Source organism: Taudactylus pleione, unplaced genomic scaffold (assembly GCF_031769625.1).
Source record: "Taudactylus pleione unplaced genomic scaffold, aTauple2 ptg000537l, whole genome shotgun sequence".
Lineage (NCBI taxonomy): Eukaryota > Metazoa > Chordata > Amphibia > Anura > Myobatrachidae > Taudactylus > Taudactylus pleione.
In genome coordinates, this window is record NW_028284939.1 from 6,815,126 (window position 1) to 6,832,374 (window position 17,249).

Below are 17,249 nucleotides of genomic sequence, written 5' to 3' on the forward strand. Positions count from 1 at the left end.
AATCCTAATGACTTCTAGCAGTATTACTAATCCGTACCCCTAACCCTCCCACTAATGCCTAAACCTAGCCTCCCCTCATGTAGCCGGTCTGTGCAGAATGTCGACATTTCACGTGTCGATATTCTGCAGGTGCAGAAAGTGACAACATTATGACTACATCATGCTGAAGTAACGGTGGCTCTTTAAACCTGTTGGGCACTGTCCACTGTTGATAGTCCGGTGCTGTGGGGCAAACGTGCACAGGGGGATGTATCCTTCACCACCGCGGAGCTGCACAGGGGGGGTGTAACCTTCACCAGCGCGGAGCTACACAGGGGGGGTGTAACCTTCACCAGCGCGGAGCTACACAGGGGGGGTGTAACCTTCACCAGCGCGGAGCTACACAGGGGGGGTGTAACCTTCACCAGCGCGGAGCTACACAGGGGGGGTGTAACCTTCACCAGCGCGGAGCTACACAGGGGGGGTGTAACCTTCACCAGCGCGGAGCTACACAGGGGGGGTGTAACCTTCACCAGCGCGGAGCTACACAGGGGGGTGTAACCTTCACCAGCGCGGAGCTACACAGGGGGGGTGTAACCTTCACCAGCGCGGAACTACACAGGGGGGTGTAACCTTCACCAGCGCGGAACTACACAGGGGGGTGTAACCTTCACCAGCGCGGAACTACACAGGGGGGTGTAACCTTCACCAGCGCGGAACTACACAGGGGGGTGTAACCTTCACCAGCGCGGAACTACACAGGGGGGTGTAACCTTCACCAGCGCGGAACTACACAGGGGGTTGTAACCTTCACCAGCGCGGAACTACACAGGGGGTTGTAACCTTCACCAGCGCGGAACTACACAGGGGGGTGTAACCTTCACCAGCGCGGAACTACACAGGGGGGTGTAACCTTCACCAGCGCGGAACTACACAGGGGGGTGTAACCTTCACCAGCGCGGAACTACACAGGGGGGTGTAACCTTCACCAGCGCGGAACTACACAGGGGGGTGTAACCTTCACCAGCGCGGAACTACACAGGGGGGTGTAACCTTCACCAGCGCGGAACTACACAGGGGGGTGTAACCTTCACCAGCGCGGAACTACACAGGGGGGTGTAACCTTCACCAGCGCGGAACTACACAGGGGGGTGTAACCTTCACCAGCGCGGAACTACACAGGGGGGTGTAACCTTCACCACTGTGGAACTACACAGGGGGGTGTAACAGTCACCACCGAGGCACTGAACATTAAGCCTCGGGGTGCCACGCAAGTCAGCTTTTCCACGTGGGAAATGATACGGGGGATCCGCCCATAGGGTCATCACCATCTTTTTTTATATACTTATGCTGTTATCAAATTAAAGAAGACACATGCACGCCGCTAACACTGTACACTTCAGGGATTTTTTTGAACAAGCATTAGATCAGTCTGTGAAAACCTTTGTCTAACCACAATACATATAAATCTCATACAATTCCTGAGGACAACCATCATTTATTTATTTTTAAATATTAGGGAGACATCAACTGGCTGAAGCCACTCGGAAAAGTTAGTCTCCTCCGACTCTCTGCAAAGCGGACATTGGCTTTGGCAACATTGATCACATGGGATGTAGTTTATATCACGGCTGTCGGCGCCGGAATCCTGATTCCAATCAGAATCCCGGCGCCGGCATCCAAACATTAAGTATTGGGGTTAGGCACTAGGGGGAGGGTTATGGTTAGGCTGCAGGGAGTGAAGGTTAAGTTTAGGGGGAGGGTCACCGATAGGTATCCTAACCCTAAAGTTATTCAATAGCTATTATATTAAGAGTTATAGTGAAACTTACCCTTGTTAACTCTATTTCTTCGAAGTCCATAGGGTCCACAGGGATACCATGGGGTGTAGTTGGTTGGAGTCAGCTGTGCACCAAACAGTTAAAACTTTATGCAGGATGCACCGGTCCTCCTCCACATATACTCCGCCCCCAGCCACAGGCAGCCAGTTTTGTAAGCAAGCCCAAGGCAGGAGTAGGAGAGTGGAGAAGGAAGACAAAATACACAAGAAACACACTCACAGAGGAGGAGGGAATCCGTGACCAGAGAGCAAAATACCCAATGAAGCCAGGTGCGTCAGGGTGGGCTCCCAGGGGACCCTATGGACTTCGAAGAAAGAGTTAACAAGGATAAGTTTTACCACAACTCTTATTTTCTTCTTCAGGGTCCATAGGGGATCCACAGGTATTACCAAGGGGACGTCCTAAAGCAGTTTTCCCTAAGGGTGGGAACGCTCCTGAGCAGAAGGAGAATTCTGCGCCCAAAGGAAGCAACCTGAGAGGCAAAAGTATCAAAGGCAAAAAACCTTAAGGATGGTGTAGAAAGAGACCCACGTGGCCGCCCTACACAATTGTCTAGCAGAAGTGCCACGGCAAACCGTACATGAAGGTCTGACAAACCAGAACCACATGCTCTTCATTCAAATGAATAACCCGTGATACCACTTTTGGAAGGTAACCATCCGGGTACTGAGGACATCTCTGTCCTAGATAAAAAAATAAATAAAAAGCAAGCACCCAAAACCCCCTAAAAACTATAGGGTCGTAACCTCTGGGTGAGCGCTAATAAAAATAATAGTGCTAAGCTCTGTAACAGATGCGGGATGAGGAAGGCTTCCTCGCCCCACACATCATCCTGACCACAGACCTAGAGAAACCTTTGGCTCTTAAGAGGGATAACACAAGAGCCACGCTGTCAAAGACCGTCAAGGTAGGTCCGACTGCAGACAGAACCAGCCGTAGAGGAAATGAAAAAGGAGCGTCTACGGAGAGACTCCATAAAATCGGTGAACCAGTGGTGCCTGGGCCAGGCTGGAGCCATCAGAATCACTGTACCACCTTCCTGCTTGAATTTCCGGAGAAACTTTGAGAGGAGGCAAATCGGAGGAAACCTGTATGCGAGACTGAAATTCCATGGCACTGCCAGAGCATCCACGAAAGCTATTGAGGGGGTCCTGTACCTGGGGACCTTGTGTTTGTGACGTGAGGCCATGAAGTCTACGTCTGGTAGGCCCTATTTGTCCACCAGTTGAAAGACATCTTGGTGAAGAGCCCATTCTCCTGCGTGCACATCCTGACAGCTTAGGAAGTCCGCTTCCCAGTTGACTCCAGGGATGAATACTGCAGAAGATTGGCGGGAGATAACGTTCGGCCCAACATTAGAATGTGTTGTACTTCCCACATGGCTGCCTGACTTTGCGTGCCTCCCTGATGGTTGAGGTAGGCAACTGAGGTTGCATTGTCGTAGTGGATTTGGACTTTCCTGGGTTGTCCATCTTCCCTGAAAGGTATGATCACCTGTCACCGTGCCTCAGCAGCGATGACTGGCATCCGTATTGAGGAGCTCCCAATCTGGGACCCATAAAGGGCGACCCTTGTCCAGATGAGACGTCTGCAGCTACCATAAGAGTCAAAGCCGCACCTCCGGAGGAAGGAGGATTGTCTAGGACTGGATCAGATGATACTGGCTGTCCCACGGTCATAGAATCAGTTGTTGAAGTGACCTGGAGTGGAAATGGGCGTACTGCACCATATCGAAGGTGGATACCATGGACCTTGCGGAGCAATTTGCTCACCCACAATTGCAGCACCAAAATCTTGTCTGCCAACAGCAAAGACCCTTTGTACCCGAGAATCCAGGAATGCACCCAGATGTACCATCCTCTGTGTTGGAGAGGGGGAGGACGTTTTCCAACTGATGAGCCAGCCGTGTGCTTGCACGCAGGCAATGGTCAGTTGGAGGTGGTGTTGTAAAACAGCCTGTGACTGTGCCAAAATTAAGAGGTCGTCTAGGTACAGCAGGATTCTGACTCCCTGATGCTTCAGGTAGGCCGTCATAACTGCCATTTTCTTGGTAAAGACCCGAGGAACCGTTGACAGACCAAATGGCAGTGCCTGAAACTGGTAATGTCCCTGCAGAACAGCAAACCGTAGGAATCGCCGGTGGGATGGCGTAATAGACACATGCAGATACGCATCCTGAATATCCAGGGAAACCATAAAATCCACAGGTTCCATCGCCGGAACAATAGTTCGTAAAGTTTCCATGCGGAACTTGGGCACTCGGATAAACCTGTTGAGGGATTTGAGATTCAGAATAGGCCGGTGAGAACCATTGCGCTTCTAAATCAAAAAGAGAGTGAAATAAAAACCAGTTCCTCGAAGGTCCAAAGGAACAGGTATTACCACACCTGAGCTTAGCAGGGAGTGAATGGCTACCTGGAAGGCTTGGGCCTTGATAGGGTATGATGGAAGACTTGTACAAAAAAAATTGCTGGGGAGGATGTCTCAAGAGGGTGAGAGCATATCCATGAGAGACCACTTCTCTGACCCAGACCTCTGTGGTTGTCTGATGCCATGAATCTGAAGTCGGCCTCCCACCCTGAAATCCCCCAGGAGGAGGCCCGCCCCATAAGGTGGAGGGTTTGTCGCCAGACTCAGGAGCTGGACGTCTGGCCGCCCATGGTTGCTTAGATATAGACTTTGTGGTCTTGTTTAACGCAGGCTGCCTTAGAAAGGGCTGTCCTTTACCTTGGGAACGAAAGATCCGCATATTAGGCTTAGGGGCAGCTGTTGACAGCAAAAAAGCAGATATTGAGGTTGCCAGATTATCCACAATCTTGCCCAACTCTGTGCCAAACAGCTTGTTTCCATTTCCAGAGAAGGGTAAGGATTCGAGGGCCTGCTTGTATTCCGTGTCGGCAGTCCAGGAACATAGCCAAAGGACTCTGCGGGCGACTACCAAGGTCGCAGATGCCTTAGAGCACAGGTTCTCAAACTGGGTCCTCAGGACCCCAAACGGTGCATGTTTTCCATGTCTCCACCACTGAATCAAGTGAAATAATTAGCTACACCTGTGGACCTTTTAAAATGTGTCAGTGAGTAGTGAATACACCAGTGCACCTGCTAGGTGAACTGGAAAACGTGACCTGTGTGGGGTCCTGAGGACAGAGTTTGAGAACCACTGCCTTAGAGGCAAGGAGGCCAGTATCCAAAGCAGCTTATCCCAAATAAGCGTCAGCTTCCCAGATATAGGAGACAAAGGCCAGTTGCTCCCTGGTGGCGTCTGAAAACATGCTGTCTTCCAGCACATCCATTCATCTTTCAATAGCCTTAGCTACTCAGGCTGCGGCTATGGCCGGCCAAGTAATAGCTCCAGAAAACGAATAAATATACTTAGAAAACTAGAAACTTGTCCTATCGGTAGCGTCCTTAAGGGAGGATGCAGATGGTATAGGTAACGTAGAGCTTCTAACTAAACATGCCAAATTAGTACACTCACCAGGTGGGAGAGGGTAAAAAGACACTAGTCTTTTTGGAATCTGGAACAGTTTGCTAGGAGTATGACAAGCTTCCCCAATACGCTCAGTGAACTGTTCTGATTGAGGGAATTCAGCCTTAACCACCTTTTGTGGGGTTTTAGGCTTAGGGGCTGGTTCCTTCTCTATATTCAGGATTGATTTAACCGCCCTGACTAGAAAAGGAACATCCATTGTCATATGACGGTCCTCCTCACCCGATAGGGACCCTGGATGAGAACCCTGTGCATCAACTGCCTCCTCAGATGATGTGTCAGAATTTGAAAGACTGAAATAATACAGGTCGCCTATATCAGTGTTGGCTAACCTTGACACTCCAGCTGTTGTGGAACTATATATCCCTGCATGCCCTGCCACAGTTTTAGCATGCCCTAATAGCAAAACTGTAGCAGTGCATGCTGGGTTATGTAGTTCCATAACAGCTGGAGTGTCAAGGTTAGCCAACACTGGCCTATTTGATACTTTAGTGGCTAACGGTCTGTGCTCCTGTAACATACCTTGTTGAAAGGCGGTAGAGGTATGAGCCCCATTCTAAACAGGATGAGCATAAGCATCCACCTAGTGTTCCCGCTAGGCTGTTTTAGCAGGGCGCTGCGCCCGGCCCTCCTTCCGGAGGGCAAAAAGCGCCCTGCCTCACCGCGCAGCGCCCCGCTAAGACAGCCTGCGGGTCCCGCTTTCTCCCGCAGGTCGCAGTGTTCCGCGGGTAGGGAAATGTGCGGTGACCCGTCACTGCCGGTGAATAGACGCTGGGCCGCAAGCAGGGAATCACCGTACCCGATATCCCCGTTATCTGGATGCAGCCCTGGGTCTCCCAGTGGAGCGGCTAGCCAAGCCCTGCTGGGGTTGTAGGAGCAGTCAGGCAGGCGTCCATTAGGACACTCAGCACGACTAGCTCAGAAACAAAAGTATAAACTTTAAAACATAAAATAAAAGCTTGGGGAGGTCTAACACAGCCACACTGTTCTAAAGGTGCAACTCTTCTGCCAGCACCAACCAAAAAAACTGTCTGCCTTTGGCTGGAGTATATATGGAGGGGGACATTGCATCCTGGGAGCTAAAGCTTTAACTGTTTGGTACACGGCTGACTCCTACCAACTACACCCCATAGTAATCCCTGTGGACCCCTATGGACCCTGAAGAAGAAAGTAGTTTGGTGATTGGTTGCCTTTAATTACTGCACATTGTCATTGGCTATTCAACATAAATATCCCAGAAAGAGGACGATAGGCGCAAGTGATACAGTCATCTTTACCTGTCAATTAAAGCAATAATTATGTTTTTCACATTGACATTTTGGTGGAGCTCAGCACACGCTCGAAGGAAAGGGTTCAGTGTCTGGAGATGGAATTCATCCGGGAAAACCTGGAAGAACAAAGTAAAACACGGTCACACTAAGGTGCCCCGTCTCCTAGCGGCAGGTCTAAACAGCGCCAAGTGACTGCAAGAAGAAACATCCAAACTGTAACAAGCAGGGCCCTCTATATCCTAGCCGGCTCCCACCACATTCACGTGTGCCCTCGTATCATGTCTATTGTATGTTCTGAACGACATTTGTTGGTTACATATCTATTACATCTTATGTACATTATACTTCATTTCTTGGTCCTCTACTATTAGAATGGGCCTCTATTTTAGCTCTGCATGTTGGTCTTCAACATTTTATACAATGCTGTTTCCCCCCCACAGGGCTGCGCTGTTCAATTTTGTTGAACATGGCATCAACAGGCCCCGATAAGTTACAAAAGGGACGGCCTTCCAAAAAAAACACCCTCACACAAAGCAGATCACTGACAAATGTTTTATACTTCTGAGGACTCACTCAAAATACTTCCAGTTTCATCTCTGTTCCTAACTCTAGACTCCTAACCCCAAACATCTCTTTAATACATTAAAATTGCTACTCAACTCCCAGATCGTCAACCCCTTCGCCCAAGAACTACTCCAAAGACAAGATCCAAAATTAAATCCTGGTCTTCAAGCAACAAACTGCATCCTCTGGCTCCTTTTCTCTTCATTCCAGCTGACAAATGAAGTAGTAAATCTCCACAACCTTCTACCTTTCCCACTCTCCTGCCCAGATGACCAGATGCACTCAGAACTCGCACACTCGTCATCTCCTGTGCCCCTGCCAGCCATGCCTAACAGCCGCAACCCTCTCCTATCTGCTGGGATCTATCCATCTTTATTCACACAAGCGATGATTACTCCTATTTTGCAAAACTAATCGTAATCTATAATACATCTTAAATGACAATGATCATGGTCTCTCAAAGAGCTTCTTCAGATGTCTGCCTTCACTCATGACCTCTTTGGCCTTCTTCAGTCAGAATTCTGTTCCCCAACACTCCGAAAAGCCAGCAGTGACTAAAAGTGGTCAATAATTTGATCACAAATACATCATAACGGCCACTAATCGCATATACTTCGTTTGACATGGTCAACCATTCGCTTGTCAAATGCTGCATTCCTTGGGTCTTCTCCTGGACATCCAATATGAATCCAACTCATCTCAGCTTACTCTGATCAGTTGGAGAAAAACACTGTTCGGTGCCAAGTCCTCTGCTCTTCTCTATCTGGATTCACTACTCTTGGAAAACGAAAGCGCTAATTTGGGCTCTGGGAATACATCTACGTGGATGAGAGCCAATTGTAAGTACCCTCTCTCCAGATCTCTCACCAGCTCTGTTGGTCGCATCCCTCCATGTCTTTCTGCTATTTCAACTCGGATTTAATCTTTAAATAAATCAAATAATCTTTCCACCACCAACAGTTAATATTTACCAGAAGTCCATTTCAGTGGACAAGAGGACAAGCCTCACCACTCAGGCGCTCTGGACTAAGAAGTGTTCTTTGTTCCACCGCATTAAAACTAGGGATGTGCAGGCTCGGATTAGTTAAAATTTTCCTGCCAAATTTGTTTTTTTTCCCGCCAAAAATCGGGTCTCAGAAAGCAGCAAAACTTCATCTTTCATGGACAAACATCTTTCATGGATTTTTGTCGGGAAAAATACGAAGTTGCCAGGAAAATCTGAACTAATCCGAGCCTGCACATCTCTAATTAAAACTGGTCTCCAAATCCCATTACATGCATCAAATAACAGTCCTGAATACACTCGCTGCGAAAACCTTAAATTCATGCACTAATAATTTTTCCACAGTGGCTACTGCAAATCCCGTCTTACTGGTCTTCCCTGTACAAAATCTCTATCTCTTCGATTTATTGTGAATGCTAGACAGATATTTCTCACGTATGTTATCCGACTACTGCTCTGCAATCTTAGGGCCAGATCCTGTTGGCTGACTCAGATTTCCTGGCCTCTTTTGAGGATGTGAGACTGCGGGCGTGGGTGGGAAACTCGGCCGGCCGATGAGAGCGAAGATTATCCGGTGCCGCGTCCGTGGACGCAGCTCGGACAATTAATGCATGCAGGTGGTGTGACCAGACCATATTATAGCTATCGCTGCTGCTAACATGTTAGCGGTTGAGATAACTCCTGCATCCTCTGCTGCATCACCCCCTCAGTCCCTATATTGGTTGCCGGGACTTTACAAAAAAAAACAAAAAAAAAAACAAGAGATATGGTAAGAACTTACCTTTGTTATCTCTGTTTCTACGAAGTCCATAGGGTCCACAGGGTTGACCTTGGGGTATAGGTTGGGAACCAAATCCGGGCACCACGCAGTTAAAGCTTTTAGCTCCCAGGATGCACTGGGTCCACTCTCCCTATAACCCCACCCCCAAGCCAGAGGCACCTCAGTTTGTAAGTAGCCAAAGGCCGGAGGAGGAGAGAAAAAGAGAGAGAAAACTGGAACACTCAATAACCATACTCACCGAAATGGGAGACGGAAAACCGGTGACCAGCCACACAGCCCATATGAAGCCAGGTGCGTCAGGGCGGGCGCCCTGTGGACCCTATGGACTTCGTAGAAACAGAGATAACAAAGGTAAGTTCTTACCATATCTCTTGTTTTCTACTTCAGGGTCCATAGGGGGTCCACAGGGTTGACCTTGGGGATGTCCCAAAGCAGTTCAACCAAGGGTGGGGACGCTCCTGTGCTGAGAGGAGAATCCGTTGCCAAAAAGGAAGCATCCTGAGAGGCAAAGGAAACCAATGCCTAGAACCTTAAAAAGGTGTGGATAGAAGACCACATGGCCACCTAGTAAGGCAAAACAGCCGAGGCGCCACAGCGAGCCGCACAAGAGGGTCACATGGCCCGAGAAAAAACAAGCATCAACAACAGGAAGGCCTACCCATGGGTAGGCCCCTGAGGAAGACCTACGAGGCCATCCAAGCCAACATTTGGTTATAGGCCGGCCATCCTTTCCTGTGAAAACCAGAAATCTCAGACCACCAATAAGGAGTCCGATTTCCGTAAGGAACCTGAACGGATCACATAAATCCAAAGAGGCCAGACCACAGTCAATGGGGCCACACCAGCCGAGAGGACTGGGGACAGAATGGCCGTACCATAAGTTCCAGAATAATATGGAACCTGAAAACCACTAAGAAGAAACACAGGGAGAGAGCAACTCCCACCCTGACATGATGCCCTCCAGAAGAGGGAGCCACATGAGAACGCTCCCAATTCAGACACTCTCCTGGTTGATATAAACACCCTGAGAGAAAGATAGAGCCTAAGCAATAGACCATGTAATGGCTATCACAACCAGCGGTTCCATTGACTGTCCCCGGAGGTAACGAAGAACCACTACTTACTCCCAAGGAGTCCCTAGGGAGGACAAATGGAGGCATAATCAAGAAAACACTCCAAAGGATGAACTGGATACCAGAGTGAAGCAATTCCATATCTTAACCATACTGACAGTGTAGAGATCCGCACTGTCAGGAAGACCAGGCCAAGTGTAAAACCCAAGCCAGCCGGAAGGAATGCCAGAATATCTGGAAATCCTGGACACCGGAGGATTGTATCGACAGGTACAATACCATAAGATTTATGGCTGCCACAGTTTGTAGTAGGTCCCAGCAAAAGCTGATCCATGTGCTCTAATCATTCCAACGATGACAAAGCCAGGGAAGCCGTAAGACCACTGTAAGGACACAGTCAAAGACAAACGACCCAGGTCCAAGGCAAAACCAAGGACCCTGAGACAACCGGTCCGGGCAGTGAAGCATCAGGGATGGAGTATCGATGTAGAGACTCCGAAGATCCAAGTACCCCTGACATCTGGGGCAATCAGGAGCCACCAGCAGGAAAGCATCTCCGTCTCGATTGAAAACACTTCCAAAGACCTCGAGGAAGAAGGGAGACCGGAGAACACAGGTACACAAAGTGGAAGGACCACTTCACCGACAAAGAGTCGCTGAAGTTTGCTTCAGAATCCCCAGAGCTGAACTGTAACACCATAGTGTGATAAAGTCAGAAGGCCATGAGGGTCACCTCAGGGGGGCCCCCCCTGCTCACCAGGAGATGAAACCTCTCTTGGGGAAGAGACTAGTCCCCGGGATGCACGTCGTGACGGCTGAGGACTCCCGCTTCCCAATGGAGAGCTCCTGAAATGAACGCTGCCGAGATGGTCGGGAGGAGACCCTCGGACTATGTCCGAATATGTGACATACCTGTCATTGCCACCCAACGAACAGTGTTGCTAAAAAGGAAGCCACTGTCCTGACCCTGTCGGACTGAACCTTTTCAGGTTCACCGGGAAACAAGAGTTATGCCAGAGTAAGTTAATTGACAGGGTGGAATCGACAGACGTCCAACTGCACTGAAAAGGATTCGATCCAGACACTGTCCCTAGCAAAGAAAACCCTGGACGAGATGGCCATAGCCACCCGGACAGGGACCGACTTGCCTCCGGAGAGAGCATCATCGTTTGAACAGTTATCCGACAGAAAAAACTCATTCCATCTGGAGATGAGCCAATTATGGAAAGGCCTGGAATGGAACTGAGCCCATTCCACCATGCATCCCAGAGTGTAAAGACATCTGTCGACTGCGCAGACAACCATGTACTCCTAATGGAAGAGAGGAGATTCCGTCTTACGCCAGAAGAATTCTCAGATTCTGAGAATCCAGCAGGGATCCTAGATGAAGAATACCCAGAGAGGGATGCAGGGAGGACTTTTTCCCCGTTGATTAAACGTCTGCACCCTGAAGAAGCCACAGTCATCCTGACCTGGCCGTAAAGTACCCCGGTGATCCCGCTAAGAGCAGGAGGCCGTCCAGGTACAGGAGCATTGGGATATACTGAACAGAAGAACTGTCAGAAAATCCAAAACGCTGGTAAACCCCTGTGGGGCTGAGGACAGTCCCAACAGGCAGAGCCCGAAAAATTGTAAGTGTTGCTGTGATACAGCAAACCTCAGCCCATGCTGAGGAAAGGTCTCTGTAAGTACCCGTAGGCATGCGTCCTGTATATCCAGTGATACCCTAAAGTCCCCAGGTTCCAAACATCGTATGATGGAGCATAGGGATTTCCTCCTGAGCCCAGGTAGCTTTAGGAACTGGTTCAGGGAATTGAGACAGAGAATAGGCCAAAGAGGACCATTCAGCCACCGCACCAGAAAGAAAACAGAACAACCAGTCCCTCACTGAGATAGTGGGGATGGCCTAATTAGCTCCGCTTACCGCAACAACTGCATAGCTTTCTGGATCTGTAAGGCCCTTGTAAAGAGGGCGTACCCTCCTACCCACGTAGCCGCGGCAACTTGACACTAATACCGGTCGAACTGAGAAAATCGGTATCTCCCAGTTGTAGGCCTGTCCCGTCAGACTGAAGAGATATCCGTAGGTTCAGAAGCAGGATCGGCTGGCAGTCCAGGCCTGCTCGGTACTGGATATGTCGGCCCTTGTAGATGCCGACAGTCTACGAAGAAACAGACCTTTAGGCTGACCCAGAGGACAAAAAAGACTTAACAGACTTAGTCTGAGGCCTTGTAGTGGGCATAGCTGAAAGCGGTAAACTTGTCGTTAGTAATACTGCCAATGTTACTACAATCTTGTCAAGGTCAGGACCAAACAATATCAACCCTAAAGATGGTATCTGCACCTCTGCATTCCCAGAGCGCAGCCATAGGGTATTACGGAGGATACAGTCGCAGCCGGAACTCTGAAAGTTAGGAGACTGGTATCCAATATAGGCATTTCCACCTATGACAACAGCATATATTACGTGAGCGACCAAATACATTTGAACCCCCGACGTGTTGGAGGGGAAAAAACGTTACAAATGCATCAACCCAATATGCAATAGTATTAACCAACCATGCTATAGCCATGGTAGGATGGGTAACAACTCCTGAAAGCAAGTATACTGATTTCAGGCAGAGTTACCACCTACGGATCCGACCACGCAGGAATGGGAGGCGTAGTAACGTCTGTAATCAGACGAGTAACACGCCCATCCCCCCCAGGAGGGGCTCGTGATGACCCTCAGGGAATTTGGGACAGGAGGCCAAACACTGTTGTAACACCTCCTATCTGGCAACAGCCAGAGTCCCGCTATGCGATCCACCAGCTAGTCAGCAACAGGTAACCCGAAGGCACGCAATACTGAGGGTGTATGATACAGGTGCAGGTCAACATTCACTCTAACCAGAATGGACCTGCTACCAGCCCTAAAGCAGGGATAATAATACCTGAAATAGGCTTCCCCCCCGTGTAAGAGGGAAAGAGCCCCGAACAGTACCCAGTTCACGGCAGAGCCAACTGGGAAGTAACCACAGGGCGTCAGTAGAAAACGACATCCACCCAGGGTGGCTGTTGTGGTAATCCCTGCAAGGGGAATGACAGACTATTGTGGCACCAGGGGGAATTCATATACTGCGAAAAACCCCTGCAGGGAGCGGTAGTCTGTGTCACAGGGGAAGAGTGCAAGAAGCTGCGAGATACCCTGAGATGAAAAGGGCAGTATGGTGAAGTAACCCCAAGTGAGGTACAACAATGGGGCCCGCCCGGCGATCCGCAATTGAGAGGATCCCGAGAAAACAAACCGCCCAAGGGGGTCGTGAAAGAGGCCGGCACCAGATGACGCCACATACAGAACCCTTTATGAGTCAAATCCTCCGCACTAACACCTGCAGCACATGACTTGCAGGATAGTAAAAATGGGTGCAGTATAACGCTCTATCTCCTGGTCAGACATATCTGACCAATCTTGGCGGAAATATTAAGCAGCACTATACTGGTCCTGACTGATGCCAAAAATTAGCTGCAGGGACCCATTTTCAGCGTATGCAACACACAGTTCCATCTAAAATATGGCAACGTGCAGCACGCAACAGTATGTGACAAACCACACAAATATTAACAAGTATATAAATGTGAGGTCTCAGAACCACCCTAAGTACAGCTGTATTAGGGCAGATAAAGAAAAGGGATAGATATACACTGACAGGTGAGAGAATAAAGTACAGTCAGCACTAGCATAAGTCACATACAATGCAGATATATACATATATACATAAACATGTCATATAATATACTGCACTATTACACTGCATTCAACTGCCCAGATTCAGTGTCTGGGAAGGCTACAGCGCTGTGTACACTGACCCGATGGTGAGGTACGCAGGGGGACTGGACTCACTGCCATCCTGAGAGATTTCTGCTGCACCACAGAGATAAAATGGCCGCTGGAGACCTCAGAGGAAGCGTGGCCCGCGGAGGAAGCAGCTCAGCGACGCCAGACTATGGATACTGAAAGGCGCGCTGAGCTGAGGGGAGGAGCCGCTGTAACAGGGAAGGCTGCCTCCCCTGGCCGGCTATTAACCCCCGGGACGCCGGCTCCCTGCACCGAACACTAAGTCCCTGGTGGTCTAGTGGACACACGGGGTATGGGGGGCCCGCCGCCACTGCCGGCGCCTCCGGTCTGTCCCCTGAGACCGGAGGCACAGGACTGCATTTGAAATGCGCGGATCACCGCAAGCGGTGATCCGCGACCTTACCTGCTCCCCGTAGATCCGGCAGCAGTCCTGGGCGCCCGCAGAGTCCGGCTAGTACAGACTCTGGGGTCCCGCTGAGATCCCCAGATCTGTACTGGCGTCTCAGCGCCAGCGGGGTGACGGAGCGGCAGCTTAGACGACCTATGGACAGTCCGACGCTGCCGCTCTGAAGAGTCCAAAGTCCATGAAAAAACTTTGTCCCTAAAAAAATAAAATAAGCTTAGGGGCTGCTAATCAGCTCCCCCTGCGCTAACGGTGACCCGACTCCGGCCGGGCACCAACTTAAACTGAGGTGCCTCTGGCTTGGGGGTGGGGTTATAGGGAGAGTGGACCCAGTGCATCCTGGGAGCTAAAAGCTTTAACTGCGTGGTGCCCGGATTTGGTTCCCAACCTATACCCCAAGGTCAACCCTGTGGACCCCCTATGGACCCTGAAGTAGAAACAATATATTAGCAAAACTATGCCAATATACGGACCTTCCTTCAACTAAGAAGATCTGCCAACTTGACCCTTCCGCTCTGCACAGGACCAGAGCCCCTCATCCACTCTCATTGGTTGCTTTTATTTTATTACTGCGTTTATCGCCAATTGTAGAGTGCTTACAGAGCGCTGGAGCTTTATAAATAAATGGATAATAAAATAAACTCACTAACGGCCGACAAGCAAATGCGGCAACCATCATTACTACGAGAGTAAAAACACGCACAGAAAATAAAAGGTCTGCAAAGCACTTCTGAAATCATAAAAGGGGAATAACCTATTTGCTCACCTGTATGATACATTCCATCAGGTATTCCTGAGCCAGCGCATCTCTGCAATTCACAACCTGCTCCAGGATCCCAGGTAACACGATCTGAAAGAGCGAGAGAAAGCCGCGTTCATACAAGGCAACTGTGACTCTAGAGGGACCAACGCTGGCCGCGCACAAATTGGGTTTAAAAAGAAACATTGTATCTCCTTACGGGCAAACTGAGATACCGATGAGACATGTTGTAGATTATAAATTTAAATAACAAGCATTTGCTTTAAAATATGTTCCCAGGTTTGATCAGACAGGCGATTGACATTTTCAGCGCAGACTCTTGAATCAGATTTAAAAACGATCCTTTTGAATGAAACTTTTCTAATCAGGTCATCGCTCCATTCGGTCATAATGTCACCTATGCGTCAATCGAATCTTTGATTGAATAAAAAGTGATCTGATTGCAACATTCATGGCAACCTATAAACATAACTCTCAATTACCTCCAATGACTTAAAGCTGAAGGAGTTCAACTAGAGAACGGAGAGCCAGGTTCAGAACAGAACGGCTGTAACTGTCTGTAAACTAATCTCACTCAAGATACAAAGGCGGCAGGGACATCTTTAATATTCCCCGGATCTGTTATGCATGGGATGCAGGTGAGGAGAGAGGAGACAGACCTCACAGCACCGAGGTCTTGGATTTGATTTCCACCTTGGCTGTGTAGAGTTTGTATGTTCTCTCTGTGTTTACCTGAGTTACCTCCCTAAAATCCCAAACCACAACCAAATATTCTCTGTAAAGCTCAGTGGAATACGTGCGCGCTATACAAAGAATTATGAATAAATAATACACACCTGCTTGTACCGCTCGACATTCACTCCTTCCAGCTGGCTAAGTCTGACTAAGTTGGTTCCCACCAGAATGCGGAGCTCCTGTCTCTCCCGCTCCCTCTTCTCCTTATCCCGGCTGTGCCCCTGGTGCTGCATCCGCACCCACAGCTTGTTCATCTCCGCGAAATTCAGCAGCACGAAATCCATGGAGTCACTGATATCGCCTGTGACTTCCTCGCTGCCAGACACAGTGATATCGCTGCAGAACACAGAGAGCAATAGGTCAGGTGTCACAATCTGCAATAACATAACCATCCGCAGGCACCAGAGCGTCTGTCATAGTTCCAGCACCCACACTATGCAGCTTGTGGAACCAACCAAGCTAAAATCTAATGGTGCATACACACGGTCAGATTTTTCTTCAGATCTGAACGATAACGATTTAAAAAAAATCGTGCAATCGCTCATATCTGAAGGAAAATATGGCATATCTGACATGTCTGACATGTCTGAACAATGCGCGTTCCCGATGGTCAGATAATGATATCTGACATCTGATGTGTTGCAGTCAGTTTTGGACGATTTCAGTAATTTTAATGCAGTCAAAAATCGTTCATAGTTCAAATCGTTGGTCAAATCGTTCATCTGACAAATCTGACCGTGTTTATGCACCTTAGCACAGTGATGATGATGAAACAGTCACTATTACTATCACAAATGACATGATATTATGAACCTGAACCACTGTGGACGTTAGAAAACACAGAAATTAATATGGTTTTCAATGGTGTACGTGACGCAATTAAGAAGCATTCAAAAGCAAACCCACTAAACCATAGCAATCTACGGTGGCAGTCGCCATCTTTCCTGAGCGCTGAAATGCCTGAACACCAGTGGCGCAATAAAATGGCCTCCAGCAAAGGATATATTTATGTTCTGATTGGCTCATTTTATTGGTCTCTGCTCTACAGCAGCTTATACAGCCCCCCCCAACAGTCTTACTTGGTCTGTTCCCCTTCATCCGGCAGGATATTCCGAGTGCACTGTAGGAGGTAATTGCGCAGGAAGAGTCCCCTTAAAGGATGCTGAACCCCCCGGCACATCTCCACCATGTCTTTCAGGATGTCCTTCCTCGACTGCGAAAAGGATTTGACGTAGACGACACCGACAGTGATCAGCAGGTAACTGGTAGGGAAAGCACAGGTCAGTAGTGGTCAGACGGTGATCAGCAAGTAACTGGTAGGGAAAGCACAGGTCAGTAGTGGTCAGACACAGACAGTGATCAGCAGGTAACTGGTAGGGAAAGCACAGGTCAGTAGTGGTCAGACAGTGATCAGCAGGTAACTGGTAGGGAAAGCACAGGTCAGTAGGGGCCAGACACAGACGGTGATCAGCAAGTAACTGGTAGGGAAAGTACAGGTCAGTAGTGGTCA

General features: G+C 49.1%; 1 protein-coding gene across 1 annotated transcript in view; it reads right to left on the reverse strand.

Moving 5' to 3' along the window:
- The window catches only part of VPS35 (VPS35 retromer complex component), a 98,348-nt gene that overhangs the window by 44,946 nt on the left and 36,153 nt on the right, over positions 1–17,249 (reverse strand). The window contains exons 5-8 of the mRNA XM_088451077.1: positions 16,819–17,001; positions 15,841–16,075; positions 15,011–15,094; positions 6,588–6,697 (exon numbers count right to left, since the gene is read on the reverse strand). Of these exons, the coding sequence (XP_088307203.1) occupies positions 6,588–6,697; positions 15,011–15,094; positions 15,841–16,075; positions 16,819–17,001 (612 nt within the window). The remainder of the gene's footprint in view (positions 1–6,587; positions 6,698–15,010; positions 15,095–15,840; positions 16,076–16,818; positions 17,002–17,249) is intronic.